General features: G+C 36.5%; 1 protein-coding gene across 34 annotated transcripts in view; it reads right to left on the bottom strand.

Annotated features, from left to right (window-relative positions):
* Positions 1 to 633: 633 nt before the first annotated feature.
* The window catches only part of Gphn (gephyrin), a 589,435-nt gene continuing 569,458 nt past the window's right edge, over positions 634 to 20,610 (bottom strand). For all 34 annotated transcript variants that reach the window (XM_087195039.1, XM_087195042.1, XM_021247567.2 and 31 more), the window contains 3 exons: positions 17,575 to 17,678; positions 2,916 to 3,012; positions 634 to 1,628 (listed from right to left, as the gene is read on the bottom strand). In XM_087195039.1, the coding sequence (XP_087051165.1) occupies positions 1,495 to 1,628; positions 2,916 to 3,012; positions 17,575 to 17,678 (335 nt within the window). In that variant the 3' untranslated portion in view covers positions 634 to 1,494. The remainder of the gene's footprint in view (positions 1,629 to 2,915; positions 3,013 to 17,574; positions 17,679 to 20,610) is intronic.

Raw genomic sequence — 20,610 nt, 5'->3', positions numbered from 1 at the left:
TATCACTACAGTTTGGCACCTTGTTTTCAAGTATGCAGGTTTTCATAGTTTACTTTAGTAAGCACATTCTATAGCACATACTTTGTTAGCACCATTTGAAAAGTACTCCTTAGGTTTTATTAAAGAGATATTGTAGGTAAAGTTTATTTTATTTGTTGTATTTTCAATGGTCAGCATAGATTTTCCCCACTTTCCATTTCTTTTCAAACACAGTAAAGGAAAAACTTTATGCACTTACCTGAAAATTTCTTGTTCATTACTTATTTTTTCCTTCAGTTAAAAAAACTGTAAATATTTGGAATTTGATTTTATGGCATCTAAAATACGAATTTTTTTTCTAAATCTTGTATCTTTCCTCTAAATATGCTCACTATTCTGCAGCTACAACCTGAAAGACCAGCCTAACTGATGGTTCTTTTACTTTCTAACACATTTTTTTCACAGTGCTGTAGATCAGGTTGTTATTTTTCCTAAATAGTATGGTAAATTATAGTTATATTATACTACACTTTAACTCTCCCTCCCATCTTTTAACTCTGGTAGACCATCTTAACTATTTCCTTTATCCAAGGAGATCCCTGTCAGAATGGCACAAATATTCTATTTTTAAAATAACAAGGCCAACACAATACATTTTTAAATAATGATCAAGGTGATCAAGGATTTTTTTATTCATTAAGTTTAGTGTCATTACAGAAAATGTTATGGTACAGAGTTTTTTAACATTATTTTCTCTTTGCTCTTGATTTCCACATGAATGCTGGTAACACTAATATCTGTACAAGATCAGTCTTTGATTTTATTTTTTTTCTGTACAATTTTAAATGTATTGGTTAAAAAGGCTGTCAGCACTTAAGGAAGCATTTCCCCCCAGTTTGTTCAAATAAAAGATATCCATTTACTGCCCAAGAGTACTGTGCCATGAGGCTATGAGGGTGAGAAACATCCCTGACTCTCTCTCTGCAGGGACTGTTCCTGAGGCAGGCAGGGCCTCTCCCCAGTCATTCTCCTTTTGGCATGGTCACATAAACACGAGATATATGGTAAAGAACAAGCAAAAGCTCTCCATAAAGCAGTTATGAAGCATACTAAGAAGGGAAATCCAAGTGTTGCCTACACTAGTATAAATGAGCAGACAGCCTTGATTTAAGAGCATAAGTAGTTGTATTTTAAAGATGAGAAAAACACAAGTTCTGCAGGCACCTACTGCTGTCTACTAAAAGCTATCGCTATCAGACCTAGCATTGAACACACAAAGCAATTTGCAAGAAAGAAAAAATTTGCTTTGATATAATCAGAATAGAATTGTCTAAGATTTATTCTTAGGTTTTTTTCTTTAAAAGGTATTTAAATTCATTTGAAATATAGTTCAAGATGTTGACTATACAGATCAACTTTTATCCAAATCAGAAAAACTAGCTGTGCCATTGCATATTACAGGATACAGTCAATGATATGTGGACATGCATCAAAGCTTTCTCCTGCTAATGACCATCATAGCCGTCCAATGACCATGACATCCACCACCTCACCCTTGTGGAGCTCCACATACTGCTCTGTCTTTGGAGGTAGCATCAACAACCCATTGGCACTGCGCATGCTCATCAGACGGCTGCTCATCTGATTACCTGGAAAGAAATACTCTTATTACAGCAGCATAAGCATTATGGTATGCATATCTGGAGCCCATGCAGACTTTGTCAACACAAAAACTGACAAACAGAAATGCAGGATTTCAAGAGGAAGAGAGATGATCAGACTTCCTGGTACCTTTTTTAGATAGCTTACATACTGTATCCTACACTTTCTCACTTTAAGAACAAACATTAGAAATTCTTGTTTAAAAGAATAAAATCAGGATTACTCAAAATGTCACACCACTTCTTTCTTCAGCCTGAAATATCATGAGCCTGAAAAGAGAGGTTTAAAAACCTACAATAATTATAAAAATAGTAGGATTTATAATTTCTTTACTAAGTGCCAGATAAGGTACTAGTCACTTTACTTAAATATCTTACTTGAGTCTCACAAAATTAAAAAAGTCTTAGATAATCTGCTTGGGGTCCTTCTTGCTGGGTTGGTGGCTAGTTTAAATGCAGGTCTCTTGGATGGCAAAGCCCATTAGTCACTATGTTAGTTGATGTTTGCACTTGATAGGACCCTTGTTTTAAAGGCTAATACAATTTTTGTGAAGTTGCTTCAAAGGTTAGGCAAAATATGACTACAGAAGTTGAGGGAAATGTTTAAACCCTAGAACAGTGGTGGAGGTTGTGCAGAGAACACAGTGGGCATGGAAAGTATTCTGGGTATTCTACTATTTCCACCACTTTCATCTTATGTTTTTAGTCCATGAAGTCTAGGGGTTGAGTTGCTCTGATGAAAAGAGAAAAGAAGCTCTAAGAAGCTAGTATGAGAGAAATGACAGACGCAAAAGAGTAGGTCTGAAGCCTACTCTTAGGTTGTGAGGACAGAGGCCTCTGATCTATGTGAAATTGTTCTCTTAACTTTAGAACTCTAAATTATCAATATTGATTTTTCTGAATTTTTCTCAATTTTTCCCTAAACTTTACCAATATCTAGAGGATAATAAAGTCTATAGAGATCATATTATAAATTAAGCCTTTATCTCACATTTCAGGATGACATAGCCACAGGGTCATCCTTTTCCTACAAAGTTATGCCCAGAGAATTGCTTAAACTAACAGATCAAAATCTTACATAATTCTAAATTTGTATTTAAAATGTTTATGTAGAAAATATGGCTCAATGAAATAAGTTTTTAAAAACTCTTGTCCTGTTATGCTATACTATTTAGGACCTTTCAAAAAGAAGAAAATGTACAATAATTACAAAATTCAGTATAAACAGAAGGCTTTCTTTAGAGTGAGTGAGTAGGGTCACCTGCAATGACTAACCTGTACTCTGTGCCCAAGGTAGTGGTTCTTGGTGATGCCAAGTCAATATACACCGATGATATTCTGGGCGAGGATCCAGTTTTACATCACAGGATAACTATAGAATAAAGAAGAAATGAAGGTAAACTTGGTCTCCTCATCATTTCTCAAAACTACAAAGTATTGGAGGTTGAATGGAAAACACAGTGGGCATGGAAAATATTCTTGGCATTCTGCTGTTCCCATCACTTTCACCTTATGTTTTTAGTCCATGAAGTCCAGGGGTTGAACTGCTCTATTGAAAAGAGTAAAAAAGGCTAAGAAGCCAATGTCTGTAGTAGGAGAAAGAACAGATGAGAAAGACAAGGTCTGAAGCCTACTTTTAGGGATTCTGAGCACAGAGGCCCTTAATCTTTGAAGTAGTTCTCTTAATATTGAAAATAAAGACCTGAACAAACACAGATGAATCTAGAATCCATTTACCTATCCATCTAGTAAATACAAAGTACCTAGTATGCACATACTAGGCACTATTCAGCTACTCAACCCAAAATATTTTCACTTGATATTGCTTACATTTATATTTACTGGTAGGGTAACCTACCATTATTCCTAAATCATTCTACACTTCTCTGTGTGTATGTGTGTGTGTGTGTGTGTGTGTGTGTGTGTGTGTGTGTGTGTGTTTGCATTCCCCAGTACTAAACTACAAGAAGCCACTCACATGAATGTTTTGCTCTATTTGCTTTTTTGCAGTGCTAGAGATTGAACTCAGGGCAGGATAGGCAAGTGCTTTACCACTGTGCTACACTCTCAGCCCTCATATACTGTTTTATTTAGCAGTGTCTCAACAAGGTTTTTCCCCTAGCAATGGCATTGATTGGTTCATGGTAGAACAGTGTAACAAGCACTGGACTAGGATATGAGACATCTAGGTCTTCTCCTAGCATTACTGCTAATGGTCTTCTGTACTAGAAAGTTATTTTGCTTTCCTATACCTGTTTGTTCATCTACAAAACGGGGTTATGTTACATAATGGCTACAATATCTTCAAGCTTTATGATACTAACATTAGAAGCTATTTTCTAGTGAATTTAAAAATAAAAACGTATTGTTTTAAAGGAAGACATTTATGTAAATTTAAGAAACAAAAGTCAAGTGCATCAAATTACAGTGAATCAAATGTTTTTCATAGCCTCTTCACAAAGAGTTATTCCTTTTGGAGCTAGAAATGAAACAGATTAGATTTTTGAGGCACTTTACAAAATACTTTTATTGTTTTGTTTTGTTTTTTTGAGACAGGGTCTTGTTATATAGTTCACTATGTAGCCCAGGCTGGCCTCAAACTTATGGCAATCCTTCTGGCTCAACCTCCTGAGTGCTGGGATTTTAAGTGTGTACCACTATGCCCAGCCAAAATACTCTATTAACCAAGATATTTATTTGTACTGACATAATTATTCTGGTCTATTACATTGCTTCATTTAAGAAAGAACTTGTTTACTATGAGCTTCAATGCTTTAAAAATGATTAATTGCAAAAATGTAGACATACACTTTTTGATGAAAAAAGAATTATAACTGGTTGATGTTTCACTTCTGAGGATTTATTTTATTCATTAAAAATTGGACAGTAGACTGTGGACTAGATGTGTTTTCTCTAGTTTCACTGAATATTTACCTAACATTTATCACTCAAGAGCAACAATTATATTATTTTCTATAGCATATTTTATAGTCTATATGTAAATGTCCATGGGAGAGAATTAGTTTTAAAAAAGTCTAGAGAGGGCCAAGGATTTAGCTCAGTGGCACTGCACCTGCTTTGCAAGGTTGTGAGTTTGATCTCCTGTACCAAAAAAAAAAAGTCTAGAGAATGAGAAGATAAGCCATCGACTGAGAGAAAAAATTTGCATAAGATACAGCTGATAAAGGAATGCATTCAAAATATTCAAATTCTTAAAATTTAACAATAAGAAAATGAATAATCCAATTTCAAAAAAATAGGTCAAAGACCTGAACAAACACTTCATCAAATGGAAAATAAGCAAGCATATGAAAAGATCTTCAACATCATATGTCATTATGAAACTGCATGTTAAAACAATAAGATATCAACACACATTTACTAGAAGGGCAAAAATCTAAAACATTTATGACACAAAATGCTGAGAAGGATGTGGAGCAAAAGGAACTCTGATACACTGATTGCAGAAGTCAAAAATGGTATATAGCCTCTTAAGTGAAATAAATAGGACACATGTGTAAATACTGAATAGTTTCTCTAGTGTGAGAAACTGAAAGTGTAAATAAGGGTTAAAATAATTAAAATGAATATTTGATAATTTGAAATAGGAAGAAAAGGTCCAAAGGAGTAGGGGTGGTGGGAGGGGAAGGGGAAAGGAAAGAAGGGAAAGGAAAAACTATGAGAAAGGAAAAAAAATGGAAATGAAGTCTATGTAAATAGGGAAGGGTGGAGGGGGTGAAGGGTGCACAGGTAATGGGGAAAAAATAAGAACCAAGATACATCATGTACACGTACAAGCACCCAATGATAAATGTAAATGTACTGTATATCTAAAATGTACCAATAAAAGAATTTAAGGAAAAAAATGGTATAGCCTCTTTGGAAGACTGGTGGTTTGTGATAAACATAATTTTACCATACCACCCAGAAATCATGTTCCTTGGAATTTACTCAAATGAAGTGAAAACTTTTATGTACATAAAAGCCTGTTATATGTTTATAACAGTTTTGTTCAAAACTGTCAAGACTTGGAAGTAAACAAGATGTCCTTCAGTAGGTAAATGTACACATAAGTGGCAGTATATCCAGACAATGATATAGTATTCAGCACTAAAAAGAATGAGCTATGAAATACATGAGAGAAAAGTAAATCACATCTCTAAGTGAAAGAAGTCAATCTGAAAAGGTTACATACTATATGATTCCAACTATATGATATTCTGAAAAAACCAAAACTACGGAGGCAGTAAAATGATCAATGGCTGACAGAGGTTGTTAGAGGGAGGAATGAACACGTAGTGTACAAAGGATTTTTAGGATAGTGGAACTATCCAGTATGATACTGTAATGGCATTATACATTTGTGAAAACCCATATTCTGTACAACAATAAGAGTGGACCGGGCTCTCCAAGCGCGACCAGCCAGGAGAGACAAGTAGCTGGAAGCTCCACGGCCGTCTTGGGCCCCGCCCACGCCACGGTGAGGTCCGCTTAGCTGCGCTCGGGCGCCTGGAAGGCCCAATCCCCCCCCCCCCCCCGCCCCCGCTTGCTTTCAGGCTTTTCTGCTACCTGGTTCCACACTACAGAGGCACGGGAGATTATAAAGACCCTTGTCCTGAGCGCCACAAGATAGAGCAGAAGTTAGTAACAGAAAGAGGGCCTCTCACGTGCCTTCATGAAAACAGAAGCTCAGCGGAAAAGTAAAGAGAATCTCTACAGTAAACATCAGACCACCAGAACTCTGTACTTGGTCTGCTGCTGCCTTGCTGAGACACATTGACTCGTATATGCACACGGATTCCTACGTGGCCTACTGTGACAGCAGAGACAAACCCTGAAGGAGGCCCATAATTTTTATTGCTATTTTGCAAAAAAAAAAAAAAAAAGGTTTTTTTCTCTTATTTTTAATTCTTAATTTTTACTTCTTTTTCTCTTCAAATTTTTACTTTTCTTTCTTTCATCTTTTCTTTTTTTCTCTCTCTCTCACTTGTTCTGTCGCTGTCCCACATTGTTCCTCATCTCCCCATTTGTTCCTTTCTGCACTGAATTCGGATTTCTGCCTTATTGTTCTTTTCTTCTCTTTTTCCTTCTCTTGATTATCATTAGGTTTAAAGGAAAGTAAATTCGGTATCTAGCCTCCCCGTTGCTCTTAGGTGATTCTATTCACATCTTTGTTCTTTCATTCTGCCTTTCTCTCTTGCCTTTAACAACTTCTTACAATTTGTGTGATCTTTCTGTGTCTTCTGGCCTCGCCGCTAATCTTACCTGTTCTTTTTACCTGTCCCTCCCTCCACAACTCTTTTTAACTCCCCACTCTTAAGGGGAAAGATGCTATATTGAAGAGTTTATTCATTATAAACTTACGTTGGGTTGGTCCTCGGTTTTAATTTAACTCACATAGTTAAGTGTGATAGATTAATAACTACTACAAATTGTCATTTTCTAAGCTGTGCTTGATGCTATGGTATTGCTGACTATGTCATTTGGGCAAACATGTTGTGATTGATCTAATTAGTTTTCCTTCCTGGTATAAGGAAAATAAAATAGCCTCAGAGTCATTAGAGTCTCAAAACCTAAACACAAGCTATATCTGGAAGACACCTCTGAAAAGCAATCATTCCACAAGGGTTTTAAACACAAGCAACAAAGATACCTACATTAAGCAATTTTGAAATACCAACCCAGGAATTATCCCAAGGACAGTACCAAAAACAAAAATGAGAAGACCCTTAAGCATGGCACAAACTCAGGCTTCCATGCCACAAAAAGGAAATTTTGGGGGAAATGAGGTGAAAAAGTCTGAAAAGCAGCCACTTGGACACCCTGAAATGACAGCACAGGAAGTAACAAAGCAGGCTCTAGAAAATTTCAAAACAGAAAAAATCTCCCAGATAAATACAGACATGGTGAGCAGAGTGAAAGACATGATTAGAAGCTCTAGAGCAGAAACAGATAAGAAAATACATGAGATCAGAAACATGCTGGAAGCCATGAATGCCCAGCATAAGAAAGAAATGGAAAACATGATCACCCAACATAAGAAAGAAATGGAATCCATGAAACAGATTCAAACAGATATTCAGGACATTAAACACTCCACTGAAAGCATGCAGAGCAGACTAAGAATCTGAAGACAGAATGTCAGGTATAGATGACAGGACTGAGGTTAAGGACCATGAAAACAGATTTCTTAAAGATAGTAAGGGACCATGAGATATCATTCCAACAGCTGCTAGATGATGCAAAGAAGAATAACATAAGACTCATAGGACTCTACGAAAAAAGAGGAGAAAGTACAATTGACATAAAACAACTGTTCACAGAAGTAATAGTAGACAACTTCCCAGACAGAGGTAGAGAATTGGACGTACAGACAGGTGAGGCATATAGAACTCCAACCAGACATGACCAAAAAAATCTACACCTAGACATATAATAGTCAAGATCCCAGAAACCCAACAGAAGAACAAAATTCTACAGGCAGTTAGAGAAAAGAAACAAATCACCTACAAAGGAAAGCCCATCAGAATCACGGCAGAATTCTCAACACAACCCTCAAATCAAGGAGAGCCTGGAGTGAAGTATTTCAAGCACTAAAATAAAATAATTTCCAACCTAGACTGTTGTATCTGGCAAAATTATCTTTCAAAATCTATGGGGAAATTAGATACTTTCACGACAAAGAACACCTGTGAAATTTTGTGAACACCAAACCAGAACTCCAAACAATTTTAAGCAATATACTAGAAAAAGGCAATGAAGGTCACAACTCCATGAGGCCCAGCAGAGAGAAGGCACCACGCAAAGTAAGACACTAAAGTGAAAGGGGGGAAAATAAGAAATAAAACAGCCAACAACAGTAAAACATGACAAGGATGAGTCAATATCTCTCAATTATAACTATCAATGTTAAAGGCCTCAATTCCCAATCAAAAGAAATAGACTGACAGAATGGATTAAGAAACAAAACCCAGCAACATGCTGTATACAAGAAACACACCTAACTCAAAAGGAAATCCATAGACTGAAAGTAAAAGGATGGAAAACAGTTCTCCATGCAAATGGAACCCAGAAAAAAGCAGGTGTAGTAATCTTATTTGCAGACAAAGTAGATTTCAAACCAAAACTAATTAAGAGAGACAAAGATGGTCACTACATAATTGTGAAGGGAACATTCCAAGAGGAAGAGATGACAATCCTAAATATGTATGCACCAAATATGAATGCCCCCAACTATACAAAACAAATATTAATGGACATGAAAAACCAAATAAGCACTAATACAATTGTAGTGGGGGACCTCAACACCCTTCTATCACAAATAGACAGATGATGTAGGAAAAAAATTCACAATGAAATTCTAGAACTGAACCAAGCTATTGAACAAATGGACTTAATAGATGTTTACAGAGTGTTCCATCCCACAAAATCAGAATACACATTCTTTTCAGCTGCACATGGATCATTCTCCAAAATAGATCACATGGTAGCTCATAGGACATATCTAAGTAAATGTAAAAGAATCAAAGTTGTCCCCTGTATATTATCAGGCCATAGTGCAATACAATTGGAGATCAATAACATAAGAAGCCGCAAAACTCCCACAAACACATGGAAATTGAACAACATCCTTCTGAACAACCAATGGGTGACAGAGGAAATTAAAGAAGAAATTAGACAGTTTCTACAAGTAAATGATAATGCCAGCACAACATACAAGAATCTGTGGGACATAATGAAAGCAGTTCTACGCAGGAAATTCATAGCAGTGAATGCCCATATTAGGACAACAGAGAGAACTCAGTTAAATAACCTAATGCAGAACCTCAAGCTCCTAGAAAAAGAAGAGGATAACAAACCCAAAGCTCATACAAGAAAGGAAATTATAAAGATCCGAGCAGAAATCAATGCAGTGGAGACTAAGAGAATGATACAAAAAAATCAATGAAAGAATAAAACCGATAAACCTTTAGCCAATCTTATCAAAAAAAGGAAAGAAAAGGCTCAAATCCATGCAATTAAGAATGAAAAAGATGAAGCCACAACAAATCCAGCAGAAACCAGAGAATCATCAATACCTACTTTGAGAACCTGTACTCTAATAAAATTGAAAACACAGAAGAAATGGACAGATTCCTGGATACATACGAATTGCCAAAATTAAATGAAGAAGATATAGAAATTCTAAACACCCCAATAACAATGAGTGAAATTGAAAATGTAATAAAAAACTTACCAACAAAGAAAAGCCCAGGTCCTGATGGCTTCACTGCTGAATTCTACAAGACATTTAAAGAAGAACTATTGCCATTACTCTTTAAACTCATCAAGGAAATTGAAAGGGAAGCAAGGCTTCCAAATTCATTCCTGGAAGCAAGTGTTACTTTGATCCCCAAACCAGGGAAAGACCCAACCCAAAAAGACAACTACAGACCAATCTCCCTAATGAACATAGATGCAAAAATCCTCAACAAGATACTGCCAAACAGAATATAGAGTGTCATCAAGAAGACCATACATCCTGACCAAGTCGGATTTATCCCAGGAATGCAAGGATGGTTCAACATCCATAAATCAATAAATGTAATAAACTATATTAAGAGAGTCAAGGACAAAAACCACATGATCATCTCAATAGATGCAGAAAAAGCATTTGACAAAAATCCAACACCCATTCATGATAAAAACCCTACAGAAAATTGGAATAGAAGGTCTTTATCTCAACCTGATTAAGGCTATCTATGAAAAACCAACAGCCAACATCATACTAAGTGGTCAGAAACTGAAAACTTTCATGCTAAAATCAGGAACAAGACAAAGATGCCCACTATCACCACTCCTGTTCAATATTGTTCTGAAAACATTAGCCATAGCAATTAGACAAGAGAAAGAAATAAAAGGAATAAAGATAGGAAAGGAAGAAGTGAAACTGTCATTATTTGCTGATGATATGATACTTTACATAGAAGACCCAAAAAACTCAGTCAAAAGTCTTCTAGACTTAATTGCCAAATCCAGTAGCCTTCTTATACGCAAATAGCAGACCCATTGATAGAGAAATTCAGGAAATAATTCCTTTTACAATAGCATCTAAAAAAATGAAATATCTAGGAATCAACCTAATGAAGGAAAAGATCTCTACACTGAAAACTACAGCACTCTGAAGAAGGAGATTGAAGAGGATATAAAAAAATGGAAAGATATCCCTTGTTCCTTGGTAGGAAGAACCAATACAGTGAAAATGGCCATACTTCCAAAACTACTATATAGATTTAATGCAATGGCAATTGAAATTCCAATATACTTCACAGAACTAGAGAAAACAATCCAAAAATTCATTTGGAAACAGAAGAAACCTAGAATAGCAAAAGCAATTCTGGGCAACAGAGACATGGCTGGGGGTATCACAATACCCAACTTGAAGCTATACTACAAAGCTACTGTGATAAAAACAGCATGGTACTGGCAAAGAACAGACCCGAAGATCAGTGGAATAGATTAGAAGATGCAGAAACAACTCCAGACATACTCAGTCACCTCATCTTTGACAAAGGAGCCAACCACCCCCACTGGAGGAAAGATAGCCTATTTAATAAATGGTGTCGGCAAAACTGGATTTCAACCTGTCAGAGATTAAAACTATACCCATACCTATCACCATGCACTAAACTAAGATCAAAGTGGGTTAAAGATCTAAATATTAAGTCAGAAACACTAAACTTTCTGGAAGATAAGTTAGGTAGAACTCTTGATGACATTGGCATAGGAAAAGACTTTATGAACAAATCTTCAGTAGCACAGAAGCTAGCACAAAGAATCAACAACTGGGATCTCATCATATTAAAAAGCTTCTGCACTGCAAGAGAAACCACCAACAGAGCTAAGAGACAACCTACAATGTGGGAAGAAATATTTAGCAGCTGTAGCTCAGACAAAGGTCTACTATCAAGAATATATAAAGAACTGAAAATAATCAGACCTCCCAAATTCAAAGACCCAATTCAAAAATGGGCATCTGAAATGAACAGACATTTCTCAAACAAAGAAGTAAAAACAGCAAATAAATACATGAAAAAATGTTCAACATCACTGGTCATTCAAGAGATGCAGATGAAAACAACACTGAGATTCCACCTCACCCCACAAAGAATGGCTGCTATCAAGAAATCAACCAATAACAAATGCTGGCAGGGGTGTGGAGAGAAAGGAACTCCCCTCCATTGTTGATGGGAATGTAGATTGCTGCAACCACTGTGGAAGTCAGTAAGGAGATACCTCAAAGAACTAGGACTACAGGTCCCATTTGACCCAGCTATTCCCCTACTAGGAATCTTCCCCAAAGAATTGAAAGAATCATACCACAGCGATATATGTGCACCTATGTTTATAGCGGCACAGTTTGTAATAGCTAAAGCTTGGAAACAGCCCAAGTGCCCATCGACTGGAAACTGGATAAAGAAGATGTGGTTTTTTAATAAAATGGAGTACTACTCAGCCATAAAGAATGAGAAACTAGAGACATTTGTAGCTAAATGGATGCATATTTTGGCCATCCTCTTAAGTGAAATAAATAGGACACACATGTGTAAATACCCAATAGTTTCTCTAGTGTGAGAAATTGAAAGTGTAAATAAGGATGAAAATGATTAAAATAAATAGTTGATAATTTGAAAGAGGAAAAGATCCAAGGTTTGGGGATGGCAGGAGGGGAAGGGGAAAGGGAAAAAGGGAAAAGAAAAATTATGAGAAAGAAAAAAAATGGAATCAAAGTCTGTGTAAATAGGGAAGAGTAGAGGGGTGAAGGTTGCACAGGTAATGGGAGAAAAAATAAGAACTAAGATACATCATGTTCTGGTACAAACACCCAATGATAGATGTAAATGTATTTTATACCTAAAATGTACCAATAAGTGCGTGCGTGTGTGTGTGTGTGTGTGTGTGTGTGTGTGTGTGTATATATATATATATAGAGAGAGAGAGAGAGAGGGGGGACTGGAATGTAAACCTACAGATTCTAGCTGATGATATGTCAATGTAGATTTATCAAATGTACCACTCATGTGCCAGATGTTGATAGTGGGGGGAGGTTGGACATGCATACAGACAGGGTATATATTATATATATATATATATGTATAGAGGAACTCTTTGTTCTTTTCCTTCAAAATGTTATGAAACTAAAAGTGTCTTAACAGAAAAATTTATTAATTTAAATGGTAAAATACTGTTTTTTCTCTTTGTCTTGCTCCTTTTACAGAGAAGTAACCTCAAAGTGACTCTGAGAAAGGCTTCACAGTAGACATGATATCTGAGTCTCAAAACTGTGGAATTTATAAAGATAAGAAAGAAAATGGTGGTGGTGAAGAAAGAACCATGGAGAAGAAACACAGAAATAGGCCGGGAACTTCAAGTTCATTGCGGAAGCTGTGCATAGCTTGGTAGGGTCAGAGTGTGGGATGGGAAGCTGGAGAAGAAAAACCTTGGGAGAGAAGGCCTTCTATGCCCTTTTGAGGAGTTTGGATTTAATCCTGGTATTATAGGAAGCACTGAAGCATTTGGGTTTTTTGGTACTAGGGATCGAACTCAGGACCTTGTGGTTTTGAGGCAGGCAGTGGAACCACTGAGGTAAATCCCCAGCCTGCACTGAAGGATTTTAATTGGAGATAGATAGATAATTAGAGGTAGACATAAAAAAGATTTAAGAAGAGACAAGATGGGAAGGAAAGTCATTAAATATGCCAAAAGTTATAATACTAGTAAGTGTTGGATCTATCATTCAAACCCAGGCTTATTTGGCTTCAAAACTCAGAAGATATGGATGAGGAGGTAGTTTGAGAAAAATGGAGATGTGGAAGATTAAGTGAGAAATAGTCCATAATATATAAAAATATAAGTAAAGTGAGCTTTGGCTCCTATTGAACTGATAAAGTGATAATTCAAATAGGTGTATGTTTTTCTTAGTTGTGCTTAGTGGTCTGGGAATAAAAATGAAGGACAAAGAAAGAGAACTGAGTCAAGTTTGGGTATCCTTTGAGTGTGTTAAAACAGAAAGAAGAAGAGGAAAATAAAGTTGAGACTACTGGAAAAAGTTGTGTATGTTGTATCACACACACACCACAGGGTTTGGTTTAGATGAAGAAAGTTGTGACCCAAAGGGGCTTATGGACTGAGGAAAAAAGGTAGAGGTCATAGGAGTGAGGTTTTACATTAGATTGCATGTCTGCTGATAGGTACTTTGCCATTATTCCTAAATGGTATACCAAAGTTGGTGATTTCTGAGATGGAACAGTTTAGGATAACGAAAAGGATGTGCATGTGAATTGTTGAAGTAGAAGTAAGAGGTAGTTAGAATTATGGAGGTAAAGCAACTGATTGGCAGAGGTAAAGTAGAGAGGAACACTATTAAACAACTGCCAAAGACCTCAATGTCTATGGGCAATGGTTTGATGACAGTGATGGGGTTGGGTATGAATGTTCCAGAGGATTCAGGGAAAAAGTCTGGACTGAGAGATCCACAGTATCAAGGAGAGTTTGTGAGAAAACAGATGTCCAAAGGGGATTCTGTTCTGGGTAGAGGCCCAGGGTGACACACTTGAGGCTCTAGGCAGTACTGAGGCTGCATTTCAGCTGGGGTCTGGTTGAAGCTTCCAAAGAGTGGTTAAAGGAACCTTATCACACTAACTTTTTAATGAGTGCTTTAAAAGTTATGAGGCATTGTTTCCGTTAGTATACCACCAGAGGACCTTGAGCACATTTACCCTATAAATAATCTGTCTAAAATTTACCACATAACTTAAAATCCATACATATGCCAGTATGGATCATTTTCAAAAGTGTGCAAAGCTCTTTAGCCTAGTTTTATTTCTTTATAAAATTAATTAATTAATTAATTTGCAGGACTGGGGATTGAACCCAGGGCTTTCATGCTGAGCTACACCCCCATCCCTTTTAAATTTTTTTGAGACAGGGTCTTGCTAAATTGTCCAGGTTGGGTTTAAACTTGTGATCCTCTTGCTTCAGCCTTCCTGAGTGCTGGGATTATGGGTGCACACTATCATCCACAGCTAGTTTTAGTTCTTTTTTTTAATATGTTAAATCCAATGTAATTTCTTGTAAGTCATGGGAAGTACTGTCATTTTAAATATTTATAATTTATTTTATTTTGTTCCAGGCTGGCCACAAATTTATGGTGATCTTCCTGCCTCAGGCAGGCTCGGATTACAGGCAGGCACTGCCACACCCAGCTAAATTTCTATATTTTAAATCCACAGGCCATCATAGTCTCATGAACAGACATCCCATAGTATCTCTGAATGATCACTGATCTTATCACATTAAATAATCACATTTCCCTCTAAAAATGAAAACACCTTAGCAATTTTCAAACAATATAAGCATTTTGTTGAAATGCTTTCTACTTGGCTGTTTGTGTCATTAGTCAGAGTATCTGTGAAGCTCTTCCACTGTGCAGAGTAGGAGTACTGAAAGGAAGCACAAAGACAGGTGAATTACAGCAGTGTGGTAGAGACCCAAAAGGCACACAGGTCTCAGGACTCAGCTGGTCCATGGGAGAGGAATGTGTTTTTCCCTTTTCTGCTTCTCCATCACAGTCTAAGGCAAGCTGTTAATACAGATGGGAATTACCTCAGGTTTGTCTCGGAAGGGAAGAAACTGAGAACAAGGGCAGTAGAGAGTACTTTGGATATTAAGGAAACATGATAGAAGATAATGACCTGAAATCCTGGCACTTGTGAAGCTGAGGCAGGAGGATCATGAGTTTGAGGCCAGCCTAGGCTACATAATGAGTTCAAGGCCAGCCTGAATTACAGAGCAAGACCCTGTCTCGAAAAAAAGAAAAAAAGAAAAAGAAAAAAACAATATACAGTGTGATTATAAAATTTTTATTTTTTCATAAAATTAAAAAAAAAAGAATGTCCTGGTGTGGACATACTGAGTCAATAATTCTATTTGAAAAACTGTATAATTCTGTTTCTGATTGTGTACTGAAAATCAGAAGTATTTCTACTCCAACCACATGGGAAATATTTATTCTAAACTGATGCTTTTCTGAATGCTTTGATAAAAAGGATCACATCTTCTGTGGTGATCTCTTTAAAATAATGAAACACTGCCCTACCTGTAAGGTGGTCATAATGGAGTATGGTAGCATATAGCCAACACTAGTTTTCAATATCCATCCCATTTCCCCAAATCCGCAACAGACTGTGGCATCTATTTTGAAGAGCAGTAGTAAGTGGTGTCTGTGAGCTGTACCTTGCATCAGAACAGAGGTAAGATTTACCAGGCCTCAAGGATGTGAACAGTGCACTGAAGTGGCAGAGACTGTCAGTGAAGGTGTGTGGGTGATTTATGGAGTTAAAAACAAAAGGGACAAATAGCCAAAAAACTGATGACCCATGCTAGCAGTTCCAATGATGCGACTGTAAGAAAATGGCATTTGATTCTTAGATGAGTTCTCAGTTCCCTGAACTGACTGGAAATGGTATCAAGCATCAGTTTGATCAAAGAGCTACCTCATCAACGCTGTCAGAATGTATGGCTGCCATGAAGTCAGTCTGAAGGAGATGATGGATGTTAAAATGAAAAATAAATGAAAGGATTCATAAGAACTTTTCAGAGTCAAAGAGAAGTCTCTCTTACAATAATGTGTATTTTTCTAACTTCTTTAATTTAGTAAATTCAGCATCACTGGTTTGACTGTCTCAACTTAAGCCTTAGGACTCTGACCTTATGGCTTGGTCAGAATACTTTTGTTCACTGATGGCTTTTCTTTTCAACTTAATTTTATATAAGACCACCACTATGATTGTTGAAAAAGCTGGGGATTTAGCTCAGTGGTTCCGGGCCTGCCGCGAAAGCGCAAGGTCCCCGGTACCAAAAACAAACAAATAAACAAACAAACAAACAAAAGAAAAAAACCCTAGCTGATTCTTTAATAAAATCTTAAGGAAAGATGTATTAGTCCACAAAGTCTCTATTTAGAAGATCAATGTTAAGACTATCTAAAGCCCAGATTTTTCTAAATGTTTTTATTCTATGTACTCACAGAGTAATATTTATTATTTCCTTTCCCCTTCTGTTTCATGTTCTTTGTGTCAGTTAATGATAACATTCTGTCATATCTGAATTTATTTCAGAACTCTTGAAAAATGGTTTGATACTATTGTTTATATTGTCAAGAAAGTTGTTTGTCAGTAATGTAGATTGTGTATGATATAATCAATAGAGTAGTAGTAAGTTAAATTAAGTAGTGTTGGTGGAGAAAGGGACTCTAATTTCCAACTGACTTTTACTGTAAGTATAATTCTTCAGTCTTAGTAATCCTTTTCTAAAAAAAAAATAGGGTCACTCTGCTCCTGAAGCACTAGGGTCTCTTTCTAGTTCTTTGATTGTCTTTTTAAAAATTATTTGAAATTTATCAATGGAGGTCTCAGAAAAAGTGAGCAGGTTAATTGTTGTCCTCTGTGAGATTACACTGGGAAACAGAATTCTTATCTGTCATTCTATATAGGTCTAGTGTTAAGGTGCCAACTTCATTCCATTCACTGCTCTGTTCTTGTATCCATTTAAAGTTTTAATCCTTGCTTCCTGGACTTTATGAACTTCTAGCTGGAAAAAATGATTTACTTTTTTTTTTTTTTGTACCGGGGATCGAACTCCGGACCTTGCGCTTTCGAGGCAGGTGGCAGAACCACTGAGCCAAATCCCAAGCCCAGAAAGATTTACTTTAGAAGTTATACAAGGGAATAAAACTGAACTTTTCCCCTCCATTTTCTATTATAGAGGGAAAAATATTACCATATTTGTCATCAAAACATATAAAATCCTACATTTTTATTTTGGGCAGTTAGAGAATCAGATCTCTAATTTTTATCAGGCTTCTATTCGGTTTCTGGTCATTAGAAAGCATTACCCTGGCTTTGATGATGGTTGGCCGAGGATCCAAGATGCCCTGCATCTTTCTCAGTGCAGGCACAACAAAGAGATTGCAGGTGACCACGGCTGATACAGGATTCCCTGAAAGTCAACCAAGCAGTTATTTACAGTCTGTCAATAAAAATTTGCCAAATAGTTACATCTGTTCATACCTTCAGGTATCACAGAATGTGATGTAAGTAATCAACTACTAGTGCTTCCTCTTCTGAATCATCTTAAATCCAAGAGGATAACAATACAGGAATAGTTGACCAAATGCCACAGATGATGTGAACATTTGGATCTTTCAATACAATACTGAAATCTGTGATACCTAGAAGCTGTTTGACACTATTTCTGCTTTCCTGACAGACATGTGTTGAAAGCTATTACTAATCCTGGTAAGAACCCCCCCCAGCCCCATTTAGTGAAGGTGACTGAACCCAGGCTTTCATGCTATGTATAAACTCTACCAGTGAGCATGTGCCTCTTAATGTGATGAGCTATAAAGAGGTTAAATGTTTTACATATCTTCTTGCTATTTTTAACACATTTAAAAATTAGTGTAGTACTATACGCTTGGTATCAAAAATTAGAAAGTATAGATAAACATAAGGAAATTTATCTATTTCTACCCAGAAATTTCTTTAAATTAAAAAAAAAAACCAATTGAATTAAGATGTGAAGGACTTGAAGATGAATACTGTTATGTACTGTGTCTTATTTATTCATTTATTTACTTATTTTTGGTACTGGGAATTGAACTCAAGACCTTGAACTTGCCGATCTTGCACTTTCCAGGGAGGCATGACGCCACTGAGCTGCATCTCTAGCCCTCTGTCTCCTTTAATTCATGCGAGGAAGCCTTAACCCCCAGTGTGGTTGTATTTGGAGATAGGGCCTTTAAAGAGATGAGCAAAGTCAAATGAAGACATAGGGCTTTAGGTCTAAACCAAGAGAACTTATGTCCTTATAAAGAGCAAGAGATACAAGAAGTGTGTGCATACAGAAGAAAGACCATGTAGGGATATGATAAAGTGGCCTTCTGTAAGCTAGGAAGAAAGGCTCACTAGAAAACAGCCCTGCTGGCCCCTTGATTTTGGACCTCTGGCTTCCAGACTATGAAAAAATTAATTTCTATTAAGCTACCTATTGTGTGGTATTGTTATGGCAGCTGTAACAGACTGCCACAAATATCAAGTTCTCTCTCTCCCTCTCTATCTTGTTATTATATTTTGGAGCGGGGAGAGAATGGGGGTTGAACCCAGGGCCTTTGTACTGAACTACATCCCACCCCTCTTTGTTTTGTGTTGTTTTTTTAATTTTGAGAGAGGGTCTTGCTAAGTCACTAAATTGCTCAGGCTAGTCTTGAACTTGAACTTGTGATTCTCTCAAACTTGCTTCAGCCTCCCGGAGTGCTGGGATTACAGGCATGTGTTACCACACCTAGCTTCAAGTTCTTTTACAGTTATAAGAATTTGAGAAATTCAGTTGTACCTCTCCAAAAAGAAATCTAGGTTGTGTCACGCACTTCTTAGGGAGTAAGGCTATGAAAAACAACAATGACAACAACAACAACAACAACAACTTAACTGGCCATGGATATAAGATTTGGTTGCTTGTATGTATTATTAACTAATCAAACTGTGCAAATTTGGCAAGTTTCAAACCTTTTTGAGTCTAACTTTACTCATTTACAAAATAAAGGGTTTACACTTTTTTTTTGTACCGGAGATTGAAGTTGGGACCTTGTGCTTGCGAGACAGGCGGCGGAACCACTGAGCTAAATCCCTAGCCACAAAACGAAGGGTTTGGACTCTTAAGATTTTTAGAATCTCTTCTGGTTCTAAAATTTTAATTTTATTCATTCTTTCATAAGTTGTATATGAATACATATGTACCAACAGATATTGGGGGAATAGGTGTTTTAGCTTCGTAAGTTTCCTTGACTTAAGAACTGCTAATTCCATCATCAAAGTAAAAGGTAATGAACATTTCATTCTATTATTAGATACAGCCATACATTTATTCTTTTTTATCCACAAAAGTAGTTAAGAATTGATTTTTTAAGTTGTGGAAAGTAATGAGTGATACTAGTAATTTCAATGGACAAATAAGTTACATAACAGAACAGCAGATTCTTAAGGAGAATCAATTACTTTTCCCTTGCCTCAAATATCAATGATTACAAAATTCCTGTAATATTACTGCCTTATAAAATTACTGTTCAACAATGAACTTCTCTGAGGGTGACAGGCAAGCAGAGCCAGGTGCTTCAAAAGACTCCAAGGAACAGTGTGATACTTCAGTGTTTGTGATGCCAGTATTGCCAACTCATTTAGTGTTAAGTATGTTAAGTAGGCTGCAGAAATATCAACATCAAATAGTGTGCCATGATTACAGCAAGGCTGAACTCCACAGGTACAAACATTTTGATTCCTACAATATCTTGCACACACGAGGAAGTTTGCTGTACAGCCTGTCTCTTATTCGCCCGGGTAGGGGAAGCATCTGGCACTGCCTCTGCTGTCACTTGAATTACCCCAAAGTCTATACTTGAGGCTATATTCAGTATATGGCTATTGCTATATGGCTGTACCAAGTAGGGTTTATAATTTGGTGCTTTGAAAAACTAAAAATTAAAAAACTTTAAGGATAAAATATTTTTTAAAAATCAACTGCTCTGTATAAGATAAAGAACTAGAAGGAATGATACCAAAAAGTTGTAAATATTGGTTATTTTTGTGTAGGTGGGGAATTATGGATAACATTATTTTATGCGTATCTGTATTTTCCAATGCTTTTTGTACTTAATATGTATTGCTATAGTAATTTTGCAAAATTTAAAAATAGCAAGTAAATTTAAAAAACTTTTAAATTGTCTAAAGTGCATCAAGATTAGTGATAATCTTCAAACAGATGTACTCAAGGAAAGCAGTAATACACTTTAGAAAATAAAAGTCCTTAGGGGTTGAGGATAGCTCAATGGTAGAATACTTGCCAGGCATTCATGAGGCTCTGGGTTCCATCTGCA

The sequence above is a fragment of the Heterocephalus glaber genome, unplaced genomic scaffold (assembly GCF_053883595.1).
Source record: "Heterocephalus glaber isolate CG9 unplaced genomic scaffold, H.glaber_assembly_v1.0 deba00001608, whole genome shotgun sequence".
In the NCBI taxonomy this organism is placed as follows: domain Eukaryota; kingdom Metazoa; phylum Chordata; class Mammalia; order Rodentia; family Bathyergidae; genus Heterocephalus; species Heterocephalus glaber.
The sequence above is the reverse complement of the archived record's forward strand: the minus strand, read 5'-3'. Positions and strand labels throughout refer to the sequence as shown.